We start from the raw sequence: 24,599 nt of genomic DNA, 5'->3' as shown, positions 1-24,599 counted from the left end.
ATGTGGACATCTTTGGGGGCGGGGGTAGGAGGAGCACAATTCAGCAAAGTCACGTCAATGTAGGTCTGGCTGTGGCTCAAGTGTCCAGGCTGAACGTGGGGACAGATAGCTTGGTTCTCACACCCTGACCCTCAGGGCGGTGGCCACAGATCAGTGACTCTGTCACCTGTGGAAGTCCTGCCAGGCTCCTGGCTTTGCTGCACGCCCTGAAGACAGGCACTGCCATCCACCCCCCACTTGACAGATTGAGGAAACGGATTAGAAAGTGTTTAAGGATTTGCCAGGGAGGGGTGGGGCGGGGCCAGGGGCCCGATCGGGAGCCCCCCTGCCTCTCTGCTTCTCCCGGCATCTGGGGGCAGAAGTTGCAGGCTGCTGGGAGGTGGGCGGGTGCCGAGTGCAGACAAGCCTCCCGCGTGCTCTCCCCGCCCCTCCCTGCTCTCGGAGACAGAGCCACGCGCCCGAGCTCGCAGCCGCTCGTTGTCTCTCCCGGAGCTGCCGCCGCTGCTGCCACCGCCGAGATGCCTCCCCCCGGCCTGGAGCTGATGAGTGGCCGGGTGCTCCCGGCCTTCCTGCTCTGCAGCACGCTGCTAGTCATCAAGATGTACGTGGTGGCCATCATCACGGGCCAAGTGAGGCTTCGGAAGAAGGTACGTGCCGCCCTCGGGGACCCCAGCCCCGCGTGCGCTCCCTTCTCCCACCGCCGGGAAGGTTGGGGACGGGACCCTTGGCCCAGATGTTTTCGGGGCCAGAGTTTGAGCGAGCGGGCTCGGGATCAGGTGCCTCTCCCAGCCCTTTGGGATGGCTTCTCTGCGGCCCTTGGTTTCAGCGGGGCCCGCACCTCCTTTTCCTCTGTTTTAAGAGCATTTACCATTTGCTGTGCCACCAGGTGAGTTCTCGGCACAGCAGGACTCCACGAGTCCCACTGAGCTAGGCCGGCGGCTCAGAGAGAAGCAGGTCCCAGAGGGTGGAGTGAGGCAGCATTCAGCCTCCGTCCGACCTGGCGGCTTCCCGCACCGGAGATCTGATGTTTGGGTGGGGTGGGAACCGGCAGAACAGGAGGCCAGAGAAGCCTTTAAGTGGAAATTCCCAACTCGCCCGGCAAGGTCGCTCCCAAACCCACCGCAGCCTCCCTCCAGAGGCCAGGTCTCAGCCAGGCTGCGCTGAAGTTCTCGGGGAGGAATTTCCCCCACCGATCCGCCAATCCGAATCCTGGAGCCAAAACAGCAATAAAGACGCCAAGATCTGAGCCGGTGGGGGCGGGCGGGGCGGGGGGGGAGCAAGGGGGCGGGTGGACCTGTTCCAGGGCGGCCGCTAGCCCGCGGGGCAGCCAGGGCCAGGGAAGTGGCAGCAGCCGTCCTGTTAGACAAAGAGAAGCCCAGGGGTACCTCTGATCATCCCCCCAGGTATTTCAGAGAGGAGCTGTTTCCGACCGTGCCCCTTCGTCCAGTTCCGAGGCGAGGCAAGGCCGGCGCCCACGTCGTGCCGTGCCGGGGGTGGACACTGGGGAGAGGAAAGTTGCTCAGCAGCAGGGCTTAGCAGGTACGGGCAGGACCGAAGGCAGGGCAGCTCCCCGGGTGAACGAACTCCCAAAGCAGAGGCGCACGGATCGTGCTGACTTCTCCCTGCCCCGGCCCATCCTGGGATGCAAGATACAGGCACCAAGCGGGGACAGCCGCGTTCACCCATTGAGTCCTTCCGTGGAGCGTTTAATCCCCACCACCGCCCGGGGGGCGGGGGGAGTCGGGGTGGGGGCGTATTCAGCTTGTCATCCAGTTGAGGAACTTGAACTCAGAGAGGAGACATCTCTTGTGAAGGCCACACAGCGGGGTTGGAGCCCAGGTGCCCAGCTCCGGAGCCCACTCCCTGCCATGGCGGGGATGGGGTTCTCACCAGGGCCGTGCGGGGCCCAGAGCTTTTCTTTTAATGTGAATTAGGGAAGGAAGAGGCAAACCTGTTGGGGTGCCTGTCTACCGGGTCAGTAGGGAGTGGCAGAAGGAAACCTCCCCTTGGGCTGTCTCCGGTTCTCCCTACACTACAAATTTCCCTCTCATTCAGTCAGTCAGGGAGGAGCTGGGGGAGCCACACCGTGGGGAGGTGACGGATGCCTGGGGAGGTGACGGATGCCGGCTCTGGCTCCTCCACCCATTAGCCTCGGGACCATGGGCAAGTCTGAGAGCTTGATTTCCTCATTTGTAAACTGAGGATGGTCACAGCAGTGCCAGGAGAATACAGCTCCTGGCACGGAGCAAATGCCCCACCAGTGTTAAGTCTTCATTACTTATTAACAGTTGGAATTGACATGACAGGCCAGAGACCTCTTGGTGGGAGTGCATCCCGAGGCCTGACCCTGACCCCAGCTAGAGGCAGTGCTTATGCTTCTGACGCTGGGGCTCTATCCCTGTCTGCTCTGCCGCTGGCTCCTGGCCAGGCCAACTTGTATTCATGCTGTCTTCAGGGGTGAGCAAACCCATGGACTGTGGACACCCAAGACAGCTGCCCACTGAATGCCGAGACCCTGAGAAAGGTGTCACAGGCCCACGGACTCTGCAGGACCATCAGAATTGGTGATTCCATGACTTAAGGGCCAGCAGAGAAGAATTCTGGGCGTTGGGGAATCCTGATGGTGACAAGCGCTGCATTCACCTCTGGGCTGGAGCAGGGGCAGACCCACCAGGCAGGACAAAAAAAAACCCCCAGCACTTGGGAACAGATATCTCAAGGACTCATGAATCAGAAGCAGCAGGATATGCAATTTAGAAAACATGCTACAGAGATTCAGGTTTGCTGTGGGGTTGGTGGGGCTGGCTGGCTGGATGCCCGCAGGGAACAGTGCAGCAAGAGCGATGGGTGTGACCTCCAATGACCTGAGTGTGACCTCAAGTCCCTCTTTTGCACTGACAATTCACCGAGCGAGCGCCCTCCTGGCGCTGTGCTGGGGCGTCTCCACTTCTCTCCTTTGCTCTTCATGTGGTAGATGAACCTCATTTGATCTGGAATTCACAGATGAGGAAGCTGAGACCCAGGGAAGTTCAGAAACCTGCAGTTAGTCGGTGTGGAGCTGAGTTTCTCACCGGGACCTGTCAAGACCCTCTCATTGCTCTTAGTTCCAAGTTTAAATGCTTAGGCTCCTGCCCCCAGGACCCCTGCTGACCCCTGCAACTTTATCTTGGAACTCTGTCCCTTGCTGTCTATGCTCCAGCCATGCTGGTTTTTCATTCTTCATACATGCTCTTCTTCTGACCCCAGGGCCTTTGCACATGCTGTTCCGTATGCTATTGCTATAACCCTCCCTTCTTCTGGTTAAGGTTGATGCATCCTTCAAGCCTCAGCTTTACTGTCACTGCCTCAGAGAAGCCTTCTCTGATCCCCAGCCTTGGTTGGGTCTCCTGTGAACATTCTCAAAGCAAACCCAGTCTTCTGTTTCTCAACACTCACCACCTGGTCTTCCCTGGTTCATTGGCAATTCCCTCATTACACTGTGGGCTTCACAAGAGCAGAGATAGGAGGGCCTTTTTCTTAGTCTTTTCCGGCTGCTATACAACAAAATGCCAGAGACTGGGTGGCTTATCAGCCACAAAAATTTACTTCTCACCGTTCTGGAAGCTGGGAAGTCCGAGGTCAAGGAACCGGCAGAGGTGGTGCCTGATGAGGGCCTACTTTCTGGTCCATAGATGGCTATCTTCTTGCTGTGTCCTCACTTGGCAAAGGGGTGAGGCAGCTCTCTGGGGTCTCTTATAAGAGTGCTAATCTCATTCAAGAGAGCCCCACCCTTATGACCTAACTGCCTCCTTAAAGGCATCACACTGGGGGTTAGGCTTCAACATAGGAAATTTGCAGGGACAGAAACATTTAGTCCATAGCAGCCTTGTTCACGGTGAGTCTCCAGCACTTCACACGCAGTAAGAGTTCATGGATGCTGGTGAATGGACACGTATGTGCCTGCCTGCATCGCCGCGGACCTAGTCGACTGGGCCGTCCATCTCATGAACAGTAATTCTCTGCTGATGTATTCCAGGCTTTTGCCAACCCTGAGGATGCTCAGAGACACGGAGGCCTCCAGTATTGCCGGAGCGACCCAGATGTGGAACGTTGTCTCAGGCAAGTACCACTGGCCCTCAGCCTGATCGTGGCCTGTCCTTTCGGGCCCTCTTCTGAACACGGCGGCTTGGAGGATGCCCAGGGGGCCTAGGTCTTCTGCCTTCCAGATCCTCTTAGACTGTTTTCATTTATTCATTACTTTAAGTTCTAGTTACTCGTGGAAAAGTAATATGTGCTCGTGGCTCAGGATGACAAAGTTAGAAAAGGATATTCAGTGCAATTTCAGTCTCTCTCCCACCTCTGACCTGCAGGTCCTGCCCAGATCTGCTCACCAGGGGCCAGTGCTGTTACCAATGTCTTATGCAGCTTCTCCGAGACACTTTTCCTGCATTCACTACACACACGCTATGCTTTTTCCTTTTTACCCCCAAAGGATCACTCTTTACCCACTGATTTATACTGTCCTTTTTTCACATAACAGAAATTGTTTCATATCAGCCCATAGAGGGGCCTCGTTCATTTCACCGGCACTGTAGTATTTACACCAATTCTCTGTTAAATAGATGGTCTGTAGCTGATCCAACCACTTACCCTCCGATGGCATTTAGGCTGTTCTAAGTCTTTCTGTGTTATGAGCAGAGTGCATCGAAACTTCTTTCATTTTCCTTTGTGCGTCAGTGTGAGCAAAACTGCAGGCTGCAATCAAATGGTAAGAAATACTGTCAAATGGTACACAAATCTAGTCCCACAACTGGTGTGTGAGATGTGTCTCCGACCCTGCTAACTCTGTATCCACTTTTGGGTGGATCCTTGCCAACATGATGGGTGAAAATGTACATCACATTTCAATTTTACTTTGCATTTCTCTCTTTTTTTTTTTTTTTTGGCTGTGCTGTGCACCTTATGGGATTTTAGTTCCCTGACCAGGGATCGAACTCAGGCCCTCAGCAGTGAGAGCACGGAGTCCAAACCACTGGACTGCCAGGGAATTCCCTACTTCGCATTTCTGAGTGAAGTTGAACAGTTTTTCATATGCTTAGCATCCCCCAGTCAATCTAAAGCAATTTTTCTTATTATAAAACTCAGAACTATTCATTGCAAACAATTTGGTTAATACTGAAAATACATAGAGCAAAAAGGGGAAAACCACTCACAATTCTTGTCACTGTTAACATGTTCATCTATCTCCTCTTTGTCGTCTAAATATTTTTCATAACACTAGGTGTGCATGGTACACCCAACTGGGCGTTCTGATTTTTTTTCAGTTAATTATTTCATGAGCACTTTCCATGTCAGTAAATACTACTCGAAAAGTGATTCTTACAAAAGGGATGCAGAGGGAGTTCCCTGGCGGTGCAGTGCCTGGGACTCAGCGCTTTCACTGACGTGGCCCAGGTTCAATCCCTCATCAGGGAACTGAGATCCACAAGCCACATGTGGGGCCATAAATACATAAATAAATAAAGGCTGTGTAAGATTCCATCAGAGACTAAAGGTTAATTTCACGTAGCCAGTCTCAGTGGTGGGTATTTTAGCAGTTTCCTCTCTGCAGTTTTACACCAATGGGCTGGAGAGCCAGGAGGAAGCACTCCCAGGGGATGGGGGTTGTCAGCAGGCGTGGGATGGGTGTGGGGAGGATGGGTAGCTGGACAGGAGTGAGACAGACACAAGCCCTCACCTAGTTCTTGTCGCATTCCCATGAATCACCGGCAGAAATGGGTGGGAGCAAGTGGTATAAATAATAGAGATTCTTTTATTTTTCTTGGCCATTGAAAATAACATGTACTTGTGGTTTTTAAAAATTACAGAAATGTGTAATGTAGAAAGTGAAATTCATTGCTATTTCATCCTTTCTAATGTAACTACAGTATATAGTCCTTCATACGAGGTCCATCCATCCATCCATCTATCCGTTCATTCAACATTCCACGAGCACTGACCATGCGCTAGCTACCGCGCTAAGCACTTGTGGTGCTTGGTGAACAAAAGCCTCACCCATACACGAATCCATACCGGTGACCCTCATGCCACCCGGTTGGCGTGACTCTCCTGGGCAGTGGAGAAGGGTGTGATGAGTAGCAGGGGCAGCCGGTTGCCAAGCCAGCTCAGAGCAGCCACCCAGAGGAGTGCTTGGCTTCTCCCAAGGGGTGAGAGGTCTGTGTAGCAAAACTTGTGTTACTTGTGGCACAGGGGTGGTTACATAGGGTCATGAACACTGTTTTTATTGGCTGCAACCATGCCAGGGAGAGACCACAGACCCGTGTGGTGCCACGATGTCTCCACCCACCCAACACAATTTTCATTTCTGAACAAAAGGACACGTCATCTACAGTGCTCATACTCAAGTAGCTGAAATTCAATTCAGCACTTTTTTTTTTTTTTTGGCTGTACCGCATAACTTGTGGGATCTTAGTTCCCCAACCAGGGATCAAAACCGGGCCCCCCAGCAGTGAAAACACCCCAGTCTTAACCACTGGACCACCAGGGAATTCCCCAATTCAACACTTTTATTTTTTAAATTAATTAATTTATTATTATTATTATTTTTGGCTGTGTTGGGTCCTCGTTGCTGCGTGCGGGCTTTCTCTAGTTGCGGTGAGCGGGCGCTACTCTTCCTTGCAGTGCGCGCGCTTCTCATTGCAGTGGCTTCTCTTGTGGCGGAGCACGAGCTTTAGGCACGCGGGCTTCAGTAGTTGTGGCGCGCGGGCTTAGCTGCTCCGCGGCATGTGGAATCTTCCTGGACCAGGGCTCGAACCTGTGTCCCCTGCATTGGCAGGCGGATTCTATCTATCTATCTATTTATTTATTTATGGCTGCGTTGGGTCTTCATTGCTGCGCGCGGGCTTTCTCTAGTTGCAGCAAGAGGGGGCTACTCTTCGATGCGGTGCATGGGCTTCTCATTGCGGTGGCTTCTCTTGTTGCGGAGCATGGGCTCTAGGCGCGCAGGCTCAATAGTTGTGGCGCACAGGCTTAGCTGCTCCGCAGCATGTGGGATCTTCTCGGACCAGGGCTCAAACCTGTGCCCCCGCATTGGCAGGCAGATTCTTAACCACTCTGCCACCAGGGAAGTCCCTGAATTTTATTTATTTATTTTTTATTATTATTATTTTTTTGCGGTATGCGGGCCTCTCACTGTTGTGGCCTCTCCCATTGCGGAGCACAGGCTCCAGACGCGCAGGCTCAGCGGCCATGGCTCACGGGCCCAGCCGCTCCGCGGCATGTGGGATCCTCCCGGACCAGTGCACGAACCTGCGTCCCCTGCATCGGCAGGCAGACTCTCGACCACTGCGCCACAAGGGAAGCCCTATTTTATTTATTTTTTATACAGCAGGTTCTTGTTAGTTATCCATTTTATACATATTAGTGTATACATGTCAATCTCTATCACCCAATTCATCCACCCCCCCCACCCCCCCGCCGCTTTCCACCCTGGTGTCCATACGTTTGTTCTCTACATCTGTGTCTCTATTTCTGCCTTGCCAACCGGTTCATCTGTACCATTTTTCTAGGTTCCACATATATGCGTTAATACACGATATTTGTTTTTCTCTTTCTGACTTACTTCACTCTGTATGACAGTCTCTAGATCCATCCACGTCTCTACAAATGACCCAATTTCATTCCTTTTTATGGCTGAGTAATATTCCATTGTATATATGTACCACATCTTCTTTATCCATTCGTCTGTCGATGGGCATTTAGGTTGCTTGCATAACCTGGCTCTCATAAATAGTGCCCAATTCAGCACCCTTTGAGCACCTCTTAGCTAATAATGTCATATTCATTTGGTGAGTGTTGTTGGTGACCTTCCATGTACTGTCATTTACTGGGGCTTACTATGCCGGACCTGGGGGTTCCTGGGGCCCCAGGGCTCCTGCTGACTTTACATAACATCATGGAACCTCGAGGGTGCAGAGAATCACACATCCTGCCATCCGCTACCGGAGAACTGGCTGGAACCTGACAGGAGACGCCCTGGAAGCAAAAGTGAGTTAAATATTAGACCAGAGGTTTTAGTGCAACCAGGGCCGCCTTCTGCACAAACAGGAAAGCACTTTGGTCTCAGTTCTTGGAGCACAGATCTGCCTTGCAGATTTGCACAGGCTGGAGCCCAAATGTGAGACCAGCTCTGGGAGAGCGTCAGGAACCAGGTTTCAAGGAAAATGATGAAACCCAGCCACGTCCTTTTAGTGATTCCTGTTGAAGTCTCCCGGCAATGTAGGTTTGGGCCAGATTCTGAGTTTATGTGAATATGCAACTTCATTGGGGCCGGTGGGGGCGTGTGTCTCTGCGTGGTCCCGAGGAAGGAAGACAAACACTTGACCCAAACTCTGAGATATTTCTGATTATTTGGAGCGTGGTGCGGAGACTTAATCTGAGTGAACTGGTTTGTCAGGAGATTGGGTCACACAATCTCAGCCCTAGAAGTCCTTTAAGACCCCAACCAAACACATTATTTTGTGGATGGTGAACAGAGGTCCAGAGACAGAGACTTGCCCGAGGCCGGGGGTCTAACGAGCACCCTTGGGGAGGTGCGAGGCTGCTAGCCTCGCACCGTAAAATGTTTATTAATATGGCCTGGGCGTCTGAGGGTGCTGGGATTCTGGCAAAACCAAGAGCTGAAATTAGCTTTAGCAATCATGTCCGGGACAGGGCTGGTGGTGATGGTGACAATGACAAAGAAGATGGCAGCTAAGTTGGGGCAAAACTACTCCGTGCCAGGCAATGTTCTAAGCACTTTATAGGAACCAACCCACTCTGCCTCCCGATAGGCTTCCAAGGGCGGTACTGGCATCTATAGAGGAGGAAGCGGGTTTGCCAAGGCCGCATCGCTCCTGACGGCTGAGCTGCCGCTGAGCCCAGGCCATCGATATGGGCTCTGCTCTCCTTTCAAGAAGGCGGTTTAACTCTATTTTATAACCTGCCTTTAAAACTAAGCAGGCTTCACCTCATATCAAACCTGAATTCAAGGAAATCACCTGTGCAGATGGAGAGCCTGGGGAGGGAAGAGGAGAGAGCTAGCGGGGCTGCCAGCAGCTGTCCCTGCCCAGGAGGCCTGGGGGGAACTGTAGGGCTCTCTCCGCAGTCCTGTCATCTGATGCAATAAAAGGCAGCCGGTGTTGCAGTGTCTGTTCACGGGAGAGGCAGGCCTGATGCTGCAGGGAGTCATGCAAGTCCAGTCTAGCGGGAATTTGCTCTGAGTGGTTTTTACCTTAAAAAACTGGTCATTAGTGGAATGACACATTTTGCCCAAGCATCTCTCTGGTACGTGACTCCCTCCATGTCTCTCAATTCGGATGCTGGGGTAGGGGTGGCGGGGAGGAGAGGAGTGAGTTTTCTTGGCATCACGCCTGTCCTCGGCACCACTTGTGGCTTCGTGGGGGCCCCGTGGCAGTTTCCGTGGGGACTGGGCACCCCAGGGGCTGAGGGGCTTTCTCAGCTCCCAGCCACCTCTCCTCCCTCAAGGGTGACCTCTGAATCCTCTAGTCCCAGTTGCTGGAGCCTGGAGGGAGGGCTGCCCCTCCCATATTTATTCCTCTTCTCTGCCTGGTGTCCCCCGACTTCTTTCCCTCACCTGTGCTGTGGGGTTTGGCCGACGATCCTCTTAACAGCTTTCTAAAAAGTGACTCACTCTTAGAATATAAATACATACTTTAAGGAGAAGTGTCTCATTGAATGGGTTTCAGGCCCTAGTTACGCTTTTCCTGAAACTTGCCGAGAAATATACAACATGACAAAAATACTCCCAGCTGGTACCATCTCACGAGTCAACCTGTGGGAGGAAGACCACCTTCTAGGACACCCTGACTTAACGTAAAATAGGTTTTCCAAGGTGTCTGTCTCATAGCATGTTAGGGGATGTTGGTGTACACAGATGTATCTCCATAGCATGGGGATAAATAGCATGATTTTAGAGCAACAGTTGCTGCCTCTTCCCCAGTAAGGTAAGGGACTTGCTCGATCGAGGAATTGAAATGGCCCCAGTCCTCAGCTTCCCCCTCTTCATCGCTGTAGCCAAGATCCGGCCACGGCCTGCTTCTCTCACATGGGCATCCAGCAGTATTTCCCCCAGCTGGTGAGACCTGCCCTGCTGTAGACTTGCTTTCCCTGGGGCTGTGTCCCAAGGTCAAGCTTTGGGAATAAAGGAGAAGGAAGACTCATGTTGGCTCCAGGATACGGGGACAGAGACACCAACTGCTGTGTCCTGAGTTTGACCTAAGATCCAGGCCCTGCTGGGTTTATGGGAGCTTTTGTACACTCAGATTGAATTCCAGACCCCTTACCCTGCTTCATGAGCCCCCTCTCCCCCTCTTATCCTGTCTCCCTCCCTCTTACGTGCCACACTTCAGCCACTTGGGTCACTTTTCTGAGCCTTGAACACGCAATGCTCATTCCCACCTCAGGGCCTTTGCACATGCCCATGCTTCTCCCTGGAGAGTTCTTCCCCTGCACAGATGGCCCCTCATCATTCAGGCTTCAGTACAACGTCTCCTTCCCTGACTACACCCACCCTAGTCATGCCACAGAGACCCCTCTCAGCCCTGGGTTGCTGAGTGCTTCTCCCCTCTGCCCTGCCCAATTCCTAGCGTCCACATACCCTGGCCCTTGCCTGAGGTCCTTGCAAGTGGCAGGGAAGAGGAGGACTCCGCGGCAGGTCCCCACACAGGGGCTGCTGGGCTGGGCTTGGCCCGTTAGTGCAGCGTTGGTGAAATGCACTCCAGCTGGAAGGCTTGGAGAAGGGGCTTCAGTTCTAGAAGCGTGCCCGTGCCTCACACACGTGGCCTGTCCTTGGGGGAGGTCACAGCCCAGGCACCGCGTTCCTGTTTATTTGCGCTTCCAACATGCCATCTCTGGCTTTGGTCATTTGCTCAGTGTCTAATTTATGGGACTTGACCTCCCCACCCTCCACAGAGGAAGCTGCCCATTAGTAGGAATCATGGAAGATGTGAACCAACTCTGAGCAGAAGTGGATGAGTTTTCTTTGTCGGTCATTTTTTTATGGCAGGGTTATACACAGCCGCCCCTCCCCCCCACCACATATACTCACACACTTGATATTTTAAACAAAGGAAGAAACAGGATAGGGCGGATGAAACAGAGCTTCGCCGCTGTCCGGCGATTGGCTGGCTCCAGTGAGTGCAAGTTGTCCTTATTATCCCTGAGAAGAGGAAGGGTTTGCTTAGATTTAGGGGCAGAAGAAGACAGAGCCAGGCGTGGATTTCAGATGCATGTTCTCAGCCCATCCCGCTGGGGAGGGCCCAGGAAACTGCATTTGGAAGGAGGACGGCCTCAGAAAAGCCCTGCCTTGGTGGTAAAGAGCACGGGCTGGGGAGCTTCCTGGCGGTCTAGTGGTTAAGACTTGGTGCTTTCACTACTGTGGCCCGGGTTCAATTCCTGGTCAGGGAACTGAGATCCTGCAAGCTGCGCGGCGTGGCCAAAATTTAAAAAAAATAAATAAAAGAGCAGGGGCTGGAGGCAGACCTAGGCTCCACCCCAGCTTTCACTCAACCCCACTGAGCCCCACTGTTCCTGCCTGGTGTCCAAGGCCAGAGGGGAAGATAGGGGAGACCATGGCAGGGGCTGCGTCTTGGCGAGCCCTGGGGTTGGTAAGAAAACCAACCAGCAGCCCTTCGTGGCTCCCGGTCTGCTAACAGGGTTCACTTTCTGAGCTGCTCACCGGCACAAGCTTGGAGTCACCGTCGCCCCTGCCTCTGGGGTATCTCCTTGTCTTGGCCATGACGGACGTGAGTCTGGCACCCCCGAGATGGTCCCCAGGGGTGTGGGGCCTTTCGGGGCAGAGGGTCTCAGCTTCCAGGACATTCTCAAAGCCGACTCCTGGCTGACTGCACCCCCTTGCCTTCCTAGAGCCCACCGGAATGACATGGAGACCATCTACCCCTTCCTGTTCCTGGGCTTCGTCTACTCCTTCTTGGGGCCTGACCCCTTCGTTGCCTGGGTGCACTTCCTGGTCGTCTTCCTGGGCCGCATGGTGCACACCGTGGCCTACCTGGGGAAGCTGCGGGCGCCCACCCGCTCTCTGGCCTACACCCTGGCCCAGCTTCCCTGCGCCTCCATGGCCCTGCAGATCGTCTGGGAAGCAGCTCGCCACCTGTGACCAGCCGCTGACACTTCCTCGGCCGCCAGACCCCTGGCCACGAGCCACCGGGAGACCAGGTGCCCCTCTGAGATTGTGATAGGCCCCGGGACCTGGTATCCTGGCAACCAGCTGGATTCCTGGGTGAAGCCACCGATTGGAACTGTTTAGAGACTGGTTGTCACGACTGATAGAAAATCCTTCCACTTAAAGAACAGAGCATGAAAAGTATCCCTCCCTCTTCCTCCCCAAGTCTGGGAAGGGTGAGCAGAGACTCAGTTCAGGTTTCTGAACCTAACGACCCTCTGAATCCAGGGCTGTAATAAATAAGGACTTCTCACCTGCACCCCAGAGATGCTGATTTAGCTGCTCTAGAGGGGAGCCTGAGCATCTGAGCATCTGCATTTTTAGAAAGTTCCTGTGAGCCCAGCAATGGCCGGTCCTGGGGCCCACTGCCAGTTCCCTCTAGGGGAGGGCCCAGGACCGGCAGGCTGGGAGTTTCTCCCCCGGTGGGAGAAGGGTTGTGCTCCTTTGTGCCCTGTTGACGCTTCCCTGTGCCGCATTCCTTTGCTGCATCCTTCTGTCTTTGGCACAGGTGCCGATGGGAAGGGCCCACAGTAGGGTCGGCCTTCTCTTCCCGAGGCTTTAGTTGCTCCGAAGGGCTGTCATTCAAGGACAACGGGCTTTGAAGGACCAACCGCTAAAAGGAAATTTTGACTCCTTCGGTATTTGCGAGGCTTGAAAACCGCTAATGTGCATCCCTGCTGGGAATCATGTGTCTCTCCTGGACTCTTGCTGTTAAGAGCATGTGGCTTTAGTCATTAATGAAGTGTCTGACCAGCTTGGCCCCCTGGCGGCTGGTTCCTGGCATCCACCACCGCCCAGGCTGGCTGGGGATCCGGCTCGCCCGACACTCTTGCGGGTCTGTGTCTGGGGCGAAACTGACAAGACACAGTCTCTGGCAAACACACAAAGCCACCCAGACGAGGGTGCTGAATCATGCAGAAAGCAAGCAGGCTGCTGGGAGACACCCTCCCGCCTCCTGCCGTGGGCCAGTAAGATGGTCAGTCAAGCCCATTTTTACACATGAGGAAACCGAGGCTCAAGGTGGACTCCCTGCAGTGTGGGATCAGCTCTGAACCCCGCCTGTCTGGCTCCCCCAAACTGCTCTAACCATTGTGCGGTCCTGCCTTTCCCCAGACCCCCTCCCCAGCGCTGCCCCTTTCCTCCAGGATCTAGGGAAGCCCCCCTCGCACCTGGGCATGGCCTCCTCTCACAGCCCTGCAGCCCCCGAGCTTCTGCCCCCGCGGACTGATGGGTCTGCCTAGTGGGGGCCTCACTGGGGACCCAGGGTTCCCCAGGCCTCACTAGAAATCCGAGTCGGCCCCCCTGCCCGGCTGTGCTAGGAGGTGGGATGGGTAGCATTGCTTCCTGGTGGTGAGATGAGCCTCTGTTCTGGGGCGGCAGCTGCACATCTGGAAACAGAAAGCGCATGTCCCTGTGTTCAGTGTCTGCTGTTTGCTAAGCATTGGCTGAGCACGGTGTTCACAATTTTTTTTCCACTTGATCCTCCACCCCAGGAAGGAGGTATTTCTGCTTTTTGATGAGGAAAGTAAGGCTCAGGAAGGAGCTGTAACTTGCCCAACATCCCTGAGCTGGGATGCGATAAAAGAGGAGTAGACCCAGGATGTGTGCTTGCGTTTTAATACTTTCCCTTCCCGGACCGTGGGCTCTTCCCGGACCAGGGAAGGAGGGACTGAGAGGGCAAAGTGCCCAGCTCAGACCCGGGTGAGGAGGGCATCCGATACCCACAGGGACCATGTGACCCTGGGACCGAGGGAGGGGGCAGCTCCTCGGAACTGCAGAGACAGCAGCCCCTTGTGCACTGGCCCATCATTCACTCCCTGCCCCGGCCCCCGGGACCCCTCAGATGCTGAGCCGCAAACAGGGTCGGGGGACGGCAGGACATCAGACAGTGACAACTCCAAGTACTCAGTGCCCTAAGGGGGGGTGGGCAGTGGGAGCACAGGGAGGGCCTCTAACCCCTGCTGGGGAGGGGCTTCCTAGGGGACGTGACAGCTCGCCTGCCATGGGCGTAAGTCAGAGCGGCTTTGGGGGCGTGTCCAATCCAGCTGAGGAAAGATGAGCAGAGCTCAGCCCCCTGGGGTCTTGTGCCTGGGAAGTGGCGGGGGGCGTGTGGGAGGGGGGGGTGGGCGGAAAGGGGCTCATTCAAGGCCTTGGGGCCTTGTGGGGTGGGTTCAGAGCCAGGGTGAGGAGAAGTGGGCGAGGGGTTAGTGACGTGGGTCTGTGTCCCAAGAGGACTTCCGAGAAGCCACATGGAAGGCAGCATGGTGAGGTTGACAGCTGGGCACTGGCTCTTGTTCCCAAACTGACGCAGACAGTGCCCAGCTGTCCCTCCAGTTTCTGGAGGGGCCGGGAAGACGCAGGCGCAGCCTGACGGCAGGGAGGGGCAGCTGGCAGGAGCCGGGCGATGTTTCCAGGGTAGACCCGGAACCCTCCAGGATGGGGAAGGGCTGGGGGCCGCTTCCCGGAGCAGCTGCCCCTGGGGCTGAGCCACAGCGCCCCTTTCTTGGGCAGCGGCAAAGTGAGCACAGCAGGTGAGACGATGCGGGTGGGCTGGCCTGGCCAGAAGCCCCACCCACACCCCGCCCCAGGCCATCCTGGGCGCCGGTGAGTTCCTCTGACTTCGCCTCGATCGCACCCCATCCAGATGCGGGGCGCCCTCTTGGGCTGCCTCCTCCTGACCCTGGGCTGTGGGTGGTGCGAAGTGTGGGTAGTGCTGGGGGGCAGGGCAGTGCTGAGCAGCAGCCTGGGGGCTCCGGAACCACAGCCCTGGGGGCAGGCAAGGACTTTGAGGCCCAGCCCAGGCTTGGGAAACCGGAGCTGCCCCTGACTGGAGCCTGGTGGCTGGGGGCAACTTCTTCTGGGCTCTGAGTGATCAGGAAAGCCCAGAGCCAGCCTGGGGTATCACACAGACCCCAGGGTCAGGGCCCTGGTCTGTGAGTTAGGGGCCCTCTCCTCAAAATGTTGCCAGTTTGGCCCTAATGCTATAGAACCTTTCACCCCCACCCGGGTACACACACTTCTTTTTTTTTTTTTTTTAAATAAACTTTATTTTTGGCTGCGTGGGGTCTTCGTTGCTACACGCGGGCTTTCTCTAGTTGCGGCGAGTGGGAGCTATTCTTTGTTGTGGTGCGCGGGCTTCTCATTGCGGTGGCTTCTCTTTTTGCGGAGCACGGGCTCTAGGTGCGCGGGCTTCGGTAGTTGTGGCACGCGGGCTCAGTAGTTGTGGCGCGTGGGCTCTAGAGCACAGGCTCAGTAGCTGTGGCGCACGGGGTTAGTTGCTCCACAGCACGTGGGATCTTCCCGGACCAGGGCTCGAACCCCTGTCCACTGCATTGGCAGGTGGATTCTTAACCACTGCACCATCAGGGAAGTCCTAAGTACACACACTTCTAAGGAGGAAGGCCAAGACAGGTGATGGCTGGTGTGCCCTGTCCACCTGGGCTCCCCAGTCTCCTATGAGGGCCCCTCTGGGGAACCACTGGGGCTCCCTCGTTTAATGGATTCCTTGTCTCCAGGCTTCCAAGAGCCTCCCTGGTATGTGACAGACTTGGAGGAACAGGCAAAGATGAGAGGACAAAGGGGCCTGGTTTTAGTCCTGGAGGCGGGGACAGAACCTGGGGACCCCCTTAATTCCCACAGAATTAAGGGCTCCTGGGGTTTCTGTGTGTGTCCCTGGGAGGCCATTGGCCTCAGGAATGGGCTTCCAGGCTGGCTAGGGCGGAAAGATGGACCCCTTCTTATTCCAGGTGCGCTGGGCCTTGGGCAGTCACAGAACAGGGGTGTGTGTCCGGGTGGCTGGGAACCCAGGCAGGATTCCCTGGAGAGGCATCCTTTGAGTTGGAAGCTGAAAGGTGGATGAGATTTTAAACTGTTAATTACAGGTACCCACAAGTAATGGTCACTATCAGAGGTTTAGAAACTATAGAAAAGCTCAAAGAAGAAAATAAAAGCTTCCTGTATTCTCACCATGCAGTTGTCCTGGTCACGCTCCAGGTCATTGCAACAGCTCCCAACTGGATACCTGCATCCACCATCCACCCTTGGTCCCCACCGTCTACTCCCCACCCAGGGCCAGAGGCTTCTGTGTGCCAGTCCTCCGGTGGCTTCCCCCTACCCAGTCGAGGCTGGCAAGGCCCTGTGCCATCTTCCCGCACCTTCTTCACCGTGCCATCTTCCCGCACCTTCTTCACTCTCCATCTCTCCCTCTAGAATGTGCACTCCAGAGGGACAGGGATTTGGGTCTGTGTTATTCTTGCCATGCCTGTGTCCCCAGGTCTTGGAAGAGCACCTGGCTTCTAAGGCGTTTCTATTAAGTGAATGAATGATGTGTAAAATGTATGAGTGTGTGTGTACACATAGTGTAGAGATAGGGATTCCGAACTGTTTCTATCCAGGATGGAATTCCACAACAAAAAATATGGATCGAGTCTTTGGGGAGATGTCGTCGGTGTGTCACAGATGTGGGTGGCATCTGTGCTCAGGGTCTCACAGCCTGGCCCTTTTATCATCACTTGAGATTTTCCCTAATAATACATCTGCCCTTCCTCCCAGGGCTTTTGATGGTCAATACCATGAATTTTAACAGCTCCCTGGCACTCCATCATCCCGGGTACCCTCATCGTTTATTTAATCTGCCCTTATTGTTGGATAATTAATTTCCCAGTCTGCATCAGCGCAAGCAATGCTTTCATGGGCACCTTTGTACATAAATCTCAGTGCAGATCTATTACTTTCAGGTACGTTACTAGAAGTAAAATCACTGGTCCAAAAGGCATGCCTGTTTTTAAGACTTGTGGTAATATACTGTTTTCCAAAAAGATGGTTCCAATTTGGATAGAGCTCTAAAAAGTTTTGTCAATTTTTAGAACCCAAGTAGGGAAATTTACAAGTGTGTATATAAAGAATAGAGACCACCCACAATCCCACATTCCTGAGAAAACAACTGTTCACGCTATGGTTTATGACTTTCCAGATTTTTAAACTATGCATATTAAATACACATACAAATTATATGCAATATACGTAATATGTATATATCTATGCCTATTAAATATATAATATTTATATTTTATATATTACCTCTCCTCCCTGGGGATCCTGCCGTGTGGCCACTCATGAGACAGTGGTTGCTTCTCTTGGTATGTGTGCCCGCCAAGAACATGTTGAGTAGCTTCACTTTTTAAAGTTTGAATTATGAAAATAATAGGGTTTTTCTTTTCATTTTCCAAATATAAAATTACAACGTTGAATTATTCTTTTTCAAGCAACACACATCTCCCCAGACATGCCAATGCATCTTCTGTCTAGAATTTAACTTTCTTTTTTAAAAAAGTTGACACTACATTGTAACCCTCTGGGGAATACATTTTCACTGGCAGAGTGGGACTGGGTGGGCAGGATGTTGCTGCAGGGGGACAGTAGGAGGAGGGGACTGAGTTGTCAGGATTGTCTGAATAATCTGGAGTAGGGGACAAGGCGGGTTTAAGGGGTGGATGCTAGGACCTCAAACACCTGGCCTGGGTGATGGTACTTTGTTGGGAGGGCCTTGGGGAGCCCCAGAAGGCTTTAGGCAGGAGAGGGACATGATCAAGGCTGTGTTTTTTTTGTTTGTTTTTTAATTTGTTTTTATTTTTGGCTGCCTTGGGCCTTCGTTGCTGCGCACGGGCTTTCTCTAGTTGTGGCGAGAGGGGGCCGCTCTTCGTCGCGGTGCGCGGGCTTCTCATTGCAGTGGCTTTTCTTGTTGCAGAGCACGGGCTCTAGGCACATGGGCTTCAGTAGCTGTGGCACACAGGCTCAGTAGTTGTGGCTCACGGGCTCTAGAGCGCAGGCTCAGTAGTTGTGGCGCACTGGCTTAGTTGCTCCGCAGCATGTGGGATCTTCCCAGACCAGGGCTCGAACCTGTGTCCCCTGCATTGACAGGCAGATTCTTAGCCACAGCGCCACCATGGAAGTCCCAAAGCTGTGTTTTAGGGCAACTAATCTGTTGGCTTATGCAGAATGGCCTGGAAAGTGATAAGATGGCAGAAAATTTGAGCAGAGGCGTCAAGTCTCCTCTGTCATGGGTCCCGAGGTTCTTTGGGTGTGCTGTGCGCAAGAGGGAGGCCAAGCTCAAGAGGACTTCCAAGCTCCATCTCCATCTGCATTGGTTTTCTACGCTGGGTAACAAGTTGCCACGAACATAGCAGCGGAAAACAACACCCAGGGAATTCCCTGGTGGTCCAGTGGTTAGGACTCTGTGCTTCCACATCAGGTGGCATGGGTTCCATCCCTGGTTTCCTGGTCAGGGAACTAAGATCCTGCAAGCTGCTCGGTGCAGCCAAAAGAGAAAAAAAGAAAGAGAGAAAACAACACCTATTTATGGTCTTACGGTTTCTATAGGTCAGGAGTCTGGGCACAGCTTAACTGGGTTCTCTGCTCAGGGTCTCACAGGCTGCAGTCAAGGAGTCCTCAGCTGATGTCTCATCTGGAGCTCAGTATCCTATTCTGAGCTCATTCAGATTGCAGGCAGGATTGGGTTCCTTGTGGCGGTAAGAATGAGGCCCTTGGCTGCTGGGGGCCACCTCCTCCACAGGCAGGTCACAGCACAGCTGTTTGTTTCTCAAGGCTGGTGGGAATGCATCTCTCTGCTCCGGATCTCTTTCAGGGAAGACCTGGACTCTCTTTTAAAGGTTTCACCTGGTTAAGTTAGGCCCACCAAGGATAATCTCCCTTCGGATTAGTCAAAGTCCACTGATTAGGGACCTTAATCACATCTGCTAAATCCCTTCATCTTCACCATATTCTATTGGTTAGAAGCAAGTCAGAGGTTCCACCCCTACCCAAGGAGAGGGGATTACAAAGTGCATGTCTCCCTGGGGGGGGGGGGAATCATGGGACCATCTTAGAATTATGTCATCCACACCACTTTATCAAGTGCACCTTCCAGTTTCAAGGTGCCCACTCCTGACTCCTTATATCCCAAGCTTGATCCATTCCCACTTCTTCTAAGGTGTGAACTAAGAGCTTAAGAAGTTCTCAAACATGCTCTTTCCAGCACTTGCAATAGAGAAGGGAATTCCTGACGACCACAAAGCTTCAAGACCTGAAGGACTAATGGTGGGATAACAGGAGCAGAGAGGAGAGCTTTGGATGGGGGACTCACTTACCAAGAGGTATGGAAAAGACAAGTCCAGCTCTGACTGAGGCACCAAGGGGGACATAAAAGGGAAGAAAGCACGTTTTTTTCATTTCAAAGAGCTTCTCATGTAGTTGAGATGATCACATGGGCCTGCTTGTTCTGCTTCCCTAGGAGGTTATTAGTCTCATTACAGAAAACATAGAGACAAGCGGATTGTGAGCCATTATCAAATTTAAAGTATTTACAACTTGCTTTGGGTCTTCCCAGAATTTTTACACTGCATCTATGAAAATATATGATAAACATCCATCTTGGCACACGTTGCTTCCACCCCCCACCCCACTGTGGATTATTTTTTGAAGTGTGGCTTAGAGGTAGAATTACTGCGTGAAAGCATGCAACGTTTTCGTGGCTGTTGGTACATTTCCCAAAAGGCTTGTGCTGATTTTTATGCTGTGACCCCTGCTGGTGATTTGGGATTTGCTTGTTTCTTTGTCTTTGGGTCAGGAACCTGCGGCCGTCTCTGGCGATCTGTGTGGGAGAGGGCCCTTGTTCTCCCAGCTCTGTGCCGGGCGGGGACCCCACAGCGCCCTCCAGTGGCAGGCAGCAGAGGTGCATGAGCTTTGGTCCCCAGCTGGTGCCCAAGGAGTGTGGGCTTGGAAGGGACAAGGGGAGGAGCCAGGTTCTCTGAGGAGGGAATGTGCAATTTCACCCCAGAACAGGGAGTATTTTGAATTCCCTAAACTCCACCGCTCGCTCTGTGTTTTTCCAGCGTATACACCACAGCGCTCATTTATGGAGGGTAACTCTGCCAATAACCCTGTGAGGTGGCTTCTGTTATCACCCCATGTTACAGAGGAGAAAACTGAGGCCCGGAGAAGTACCTTGCCCAAGGTAAAACTCTGGTCTTAATTTCTCAGGTTTTGGGTTTTGCAAGAGCCAGACTGCCTTTCCTTCAATTTCTCTCTCTTTCTCTTGACTCAAGTTTCTTTATTTCAAACAAAAAAACAGAAGCAGATCAGTGCCCTGTCGCATGGTTGCTTGGCCAAAAGGGGAAAGAGAATCAGAGGGAGAAGGATTCCAAGTTCTCCCAGCCCGGGACGGGGCCTCGGGTACCTTATCCTCATGGAAAATTATATCCCGGGACGGGTGCCCAGGAAGCTGCCTACACAGCCCTGCAATTAGGGCTACAGTCGTGACAGCAATGTTGGAATATATTTTCTTTCACAAGGAGGGCCGCTGTGGCCCCCCCCTCAGCTCCCCAGAGCAGCATGTGTAAATGATTAGGCCAGTCTGTTTTTTCTTGAGCGCTTGAGAGGAAGTGACATTGACATCCTTGTGGCCCGATGGCGGGGCCAGCGCCTCTATGGGAAGCGGGCCCATGGCTTTTTCTGAAGCTGGTGTTCTTGGGACCCACCTTCCAGGCCCTAGTGGGAGCCCCCGGCCAGTGTGACCCCATCTCTGCTGCAGGCAGCCCCAACCTGGCGATGCTTCATGGCCCCTCCCTCTGGACTGAAAATAGAAAGACCAGATGCACCTCCATCTGGGTTCTGGGGCACTGCCCAGGGCCTGGCTGGGCTCGTCCACGTGCTCACAAAAAGGCCGCTCTTCCTGGCTGCCCGTGAGGGCACAGCTCTGGGCCCTGTGGGCCGGCCCTTCGCTGGTGCAAATCCTTGGGGTGGGTGTCAGCTCCTTGTGAGGGAGGACCCTGCTCAGACCAGGACGGCCCCAGTGCTTGTCTGGGTGGAAGGGCAGGCCAGCATCTTCCCAACCCCTCTACCAGGTGGGTCCTATTGCCAGGGTCTCTTCCTCCCAGGCATCCACGTGCTTAAGCCAAGTCCTGGCCCCCTGGGCAACCCCTTGTTCCCCAGCCCAACACCTAGTCATCAACCCCTGTCCCTGCTGTGTCTGGGACACCTCCCAGATTGCCCACTCTGTCCCCATCTGGTCTAGGCTGCCACTTCTCCTGCCTGGACATCCAGCCCAGCCTCTGCAGGGGTCTCTCTGCTTCCAACAGGGTCCAAGGGGCGGGTCCCTCCACCAAGCAAATCCCCTCCATGGCTCCTCACTGCCAGGGTGACATCCAAACTTTATTTTTTAATTTAAAAAACAATTTTTTTGGCTGTGCCATGCAGCATGTGGAATCTTAGTTCCCCGACCAGGGATAGAACCCATGTCCCCTGCAGTGGAAGCACAGAGTCCCAACCACTGGACCGCCAGGGAAGTCCTGACATCCAGACTTTAGATCTGGCCACACAAGCCCCACGTGAGCTGTCCCTGCTTCTCTCCATCTTCATCCTGCAGGAGATCCAGGCCCAGAACTGTCCCCACTGGCCCAAAGAGGCAGCTTCTGGCCTACCCCAGGGCCTTTACACATGCTGTTCCCTTAGCCAGAAACACTGTTCTCGCTCCCCTCTTTGTCTGGTGGACTCTTCATCCTTCCAGGACACTTCCTCCAGGAAGCCTGCCTGGATGCCTTAGACTAGGTTTGGGGCTCCTTGGGCTTGGTGTGGCCTCTGAAGCCAGGGACCCCATGTCAATTCTCTGCTTTCTCCTCAGGGCCCAGTGTAGGGCCCTGCACACATATAGTATTTCATAATATTTGTTCAGTGAATGAATGGCAAATAGAAGCCCAGAAATCACTTACCCAAGGCAGAGGCCAAACTGAGCAAGAAAACACAGCTCTGGCTGTACCCACCTTCCCCCTTCCCCCGCCATACACACACACAGTACAGGGCACAGGCCAACCCTTTGCTCTGGCCGCCGTAGTCAGGCCGGCAGAGCCAGCTCCACATATCAGCAGAATGCCCCCTCCCCACGCCTTCAGCTGGAGCCTGTGCCTCACCTCATCATTCCCCCCCACCCCAAGGACCAGAGTCCCAACTGCCCAGCCACAGGGAAGTCACATGGCGATGGTCCCCAGGGCCTGTTGGCCCATCTGAAGGGGACAAAGCTCACCCCACAAGAACCGTGTTTTCTTGTTTGTTTTGTTTTCTTATTTATTTGTTTATTGGCTGCATTGGGTCTTCGTTGCTGCACGCGGGCTTTCTCTAGTTGCGGCGAGCCGGGGCTACTCTTCGTTGCGGTGCGTGGGCTTCTCATTGCGGTGGCTTCTCTTGTTGCGGGGCGCGGGCTCTAGGTGCGCGGGCTTCAGAAGTTGCAGCACACGGGCTCAGTAGTTGTGGCTCGCGGGCTCTAGAGCACATGCTCAGTGGTTGTGGCACACGGGCTTAGTTGCTCCGCGGCATGTGGGATCTTCCTGGACCAGGGCTCAAACCCGTGTCCCCTGCATTGGCGGGTGGATTCTTAACCACTGCACCACCAGGGAAGCCCAGAACTGTGTTTTCATGGTGGAATTCCCGATGGAGGATGGGGAAGAATCTCTGGGGGTAAATTGGGGGAGATGGGGAGGGTCCTCACCTCACTCAGGGGTTAGTTACACCTTCTAAAACAAAAATGGGGACCATCCCTCGCGTTAGGATTGTCACATGGCTTTGACCTATTCAAGGTCACCTAGAAGATGCAGCCTGTGGCTGGTGGGGGGGGACACTGGCCCTTTGGGGGGGCTTTGATGTGGTGTGGGTGGGGCAGACTAGAGAAACGGGGTCCATCCATGGAGTCCAGAGGTGTGATGGCTGTGTCACTGTGAGGGCCACCCCGCCGGAGGGGCCTAGCATCTTTGCGCCCTCTGGGGGTCAGGAAGTGTTGTCTTACTTCCTGGGGGCTGGTTGCAGAAATGATCGCTTTATTATATTTTATTTTTTCCGGCCGCATGGCTTTTGGGATATTAGTTCCCCAACCAGGGATGGAATCCGGGCCCTGGCAGTGAAAGCAGCGAGTCCTAACCACCGGATGGATCACCAGGGAATTCCCAGAAATTATCTCTTAACTTCCCTGGAGGGTGCGCCCATCAGCAGGCATGGCACGGGGCCAGGTGGAGAGGGCTGGCTTCAGACCATTCCCCTCACCCCCCAGTTTTCTGCACACTCCTCATAAGTGATGTCAGTGCTGGTGGCACATGTGTCCTCTGTCACCCCCAGTGACCATCTCTGAAACGGTAGGTTGGAGGACTTGGAAGAAGGTCTCTGGTGGCCCTGTCTGTTAGGACCACCCGCCTGTCCTGTGAGCCCACCTGGGTCCTCCACTCTGCACCCCGACATTCTGGGCCATCTGCCCGGGTCCCCCACAGTCAAATGCCCAGGGGACCCCCAGCTTCTGCATGCCCAGCAGCAAGGGATTTAATTCTAGCGTCTGCCTCCACACACCCTCTGCTCCTGCCATCGGGCAGGGGAGACACTCCCTGCACAGAGACGGTTCGGGTCCTGGCCAGGGTCACACATCGGGGTTTCTCCCAAACACCCGGGTGTCAGGGGTTCCAGGGCAGGTCTCTGTCTTCCTACCCGGCTCCCCACCCCTGGGGCTCTACAGGGTGATGGAGGACTTCCTGCAGAAAGAGGCACACAGACGAGGGCAGCTGGCCCCAAAAGGCCGTCCCTTCATTGGTTTGCTGCCCTTGTCCGCCCTCCCGCAGTCTTTTGGGGCTTAAAATTTTTTTTTTTATTTCTTAAAGACAACAGCTTTTTGGCTTTAATACACAAAGTAAGTGAGGTCCTTGGTGAGCCGCTGCTCCAACCTTCCAGCCCAACACCTCCAGGGTCAGGGGCCGCAGTCTCCAGCGGCCGTGGATGAAGGGCTGAGCCAGGCTCTGGGCATCTCAGCAGCCTCTTGGGCTCAGAAGTCCGGGCTGAAGAGAGGGGCCAGGAGAGCCCACCCAGCCTGCCCAGGGAGGCAGCGGGGAGGCAGCCAGGGAGGCAGCGGGGTCCTGGCGGGGCTGGCTGTCAGTTCACCGTGGGCACCTGGCTATGATGCAGGCTGAACTCCTTGGCCTTGAGACGGAGGCTGGCGATGCTGTTGGCCATGTTGACCCCCGGGGTCGCAGGGCCTGAGCCTCCTGGGCTGTATGGCGGCACCGTGCTGGGGGTGACATAAGACACAAGGACATATTGCTGTGGCTGGAAGACCGCCGGGGGCTGGCCACCTCTGGCGGCCAGTCTTGGACCCCAGCCTCTGGTCCTCCTGCCTCCCCTCCTCAGCTCACTCGGCTGGGAAGCCTTCCCCTGGGGCTACAAGACTGGGGGGAAGAGGCAGAAGTGCCCACAGTCAGCCCTAGGACATGGAGCCGCCCCCGTAGGCTTGTGGTCCTTCCTCGCTGGACCAGGAGCTTCCTGAGAGCGGAAGCTCCTGTTCACCCCTAGCGCCTGC

The 24,599-nt window shown here is 54.3% G+C and overlaps 2 protein-coding genes and 1 pseudogene across 2 annotated transcripts in view; 2 read left to right on the top strand and 1 right to left on the bottom strand.

Moving 5' to 3' along the window:
• Window positions 1-394: 394 nt before the first annotated feature.
• Window positions 395-19,866, top strand: PTGES (prostaglandin E synthase). Its single transcript, XM_022578480.2, has 3 exons — window positions 395-647; window positions 4,016-4,098; window positions 11,905-19,866. Exons 1-3 carry the CDS (start codon window positions 519-521, stop codon window positions 12,152-12,154), a joined length of 462 nt encoding a protein of 153 aa, XP_022434188.1. The 5' UTR covers window positions 395-518; the 3' UTR covers window positions 12,155-19,866.
• Window positions 19,779-24,219, top strand: LOC149749061 (uncharacterized; annotated as a pseudogene).
• PRRX2 (paired related homeobox 2) overlaps window positions 23,827-24,599 on the bottom strand; it is a 21,668-nt gene continuing 20,895 nt past the window's right edge. Inside the window, exon 5 of the mRNA XM_089912656.1 lies at window positions 23,827-24,311. Coding sequence (XP_089768782.1) covers window positions 24,176-24,311 — 136 coding nt within the window. The 3' untranslated portion in view covers window positions 23,827-24,175. The remainder of the gene's footprint in view (window positions 24,312-24,599) is intronic.

Source organism: Delphinapterus leucas, chromosome 6 (genome assembly GCF_059928025.1).
Source record: "Delphinapterus leucas isolate spDelLeu-1000000601 "Yukka" chromosome 6, BTC_Dleu_Yukka2, whole genome shotgun sequence".
Taxonomy (NCBI): domain Eukaryota; kingdom Metazoa; phylum Chordata; class Mammalia; order Artiodactyla; family Monodontidae; genus Delphinapterus; species Delphinapterus leucas.
The sequence above is the reverse complement of the archived record's forward strand: the minus strand, read 5'-3'. Positions and strand labels throughout refer to the sequence as shown.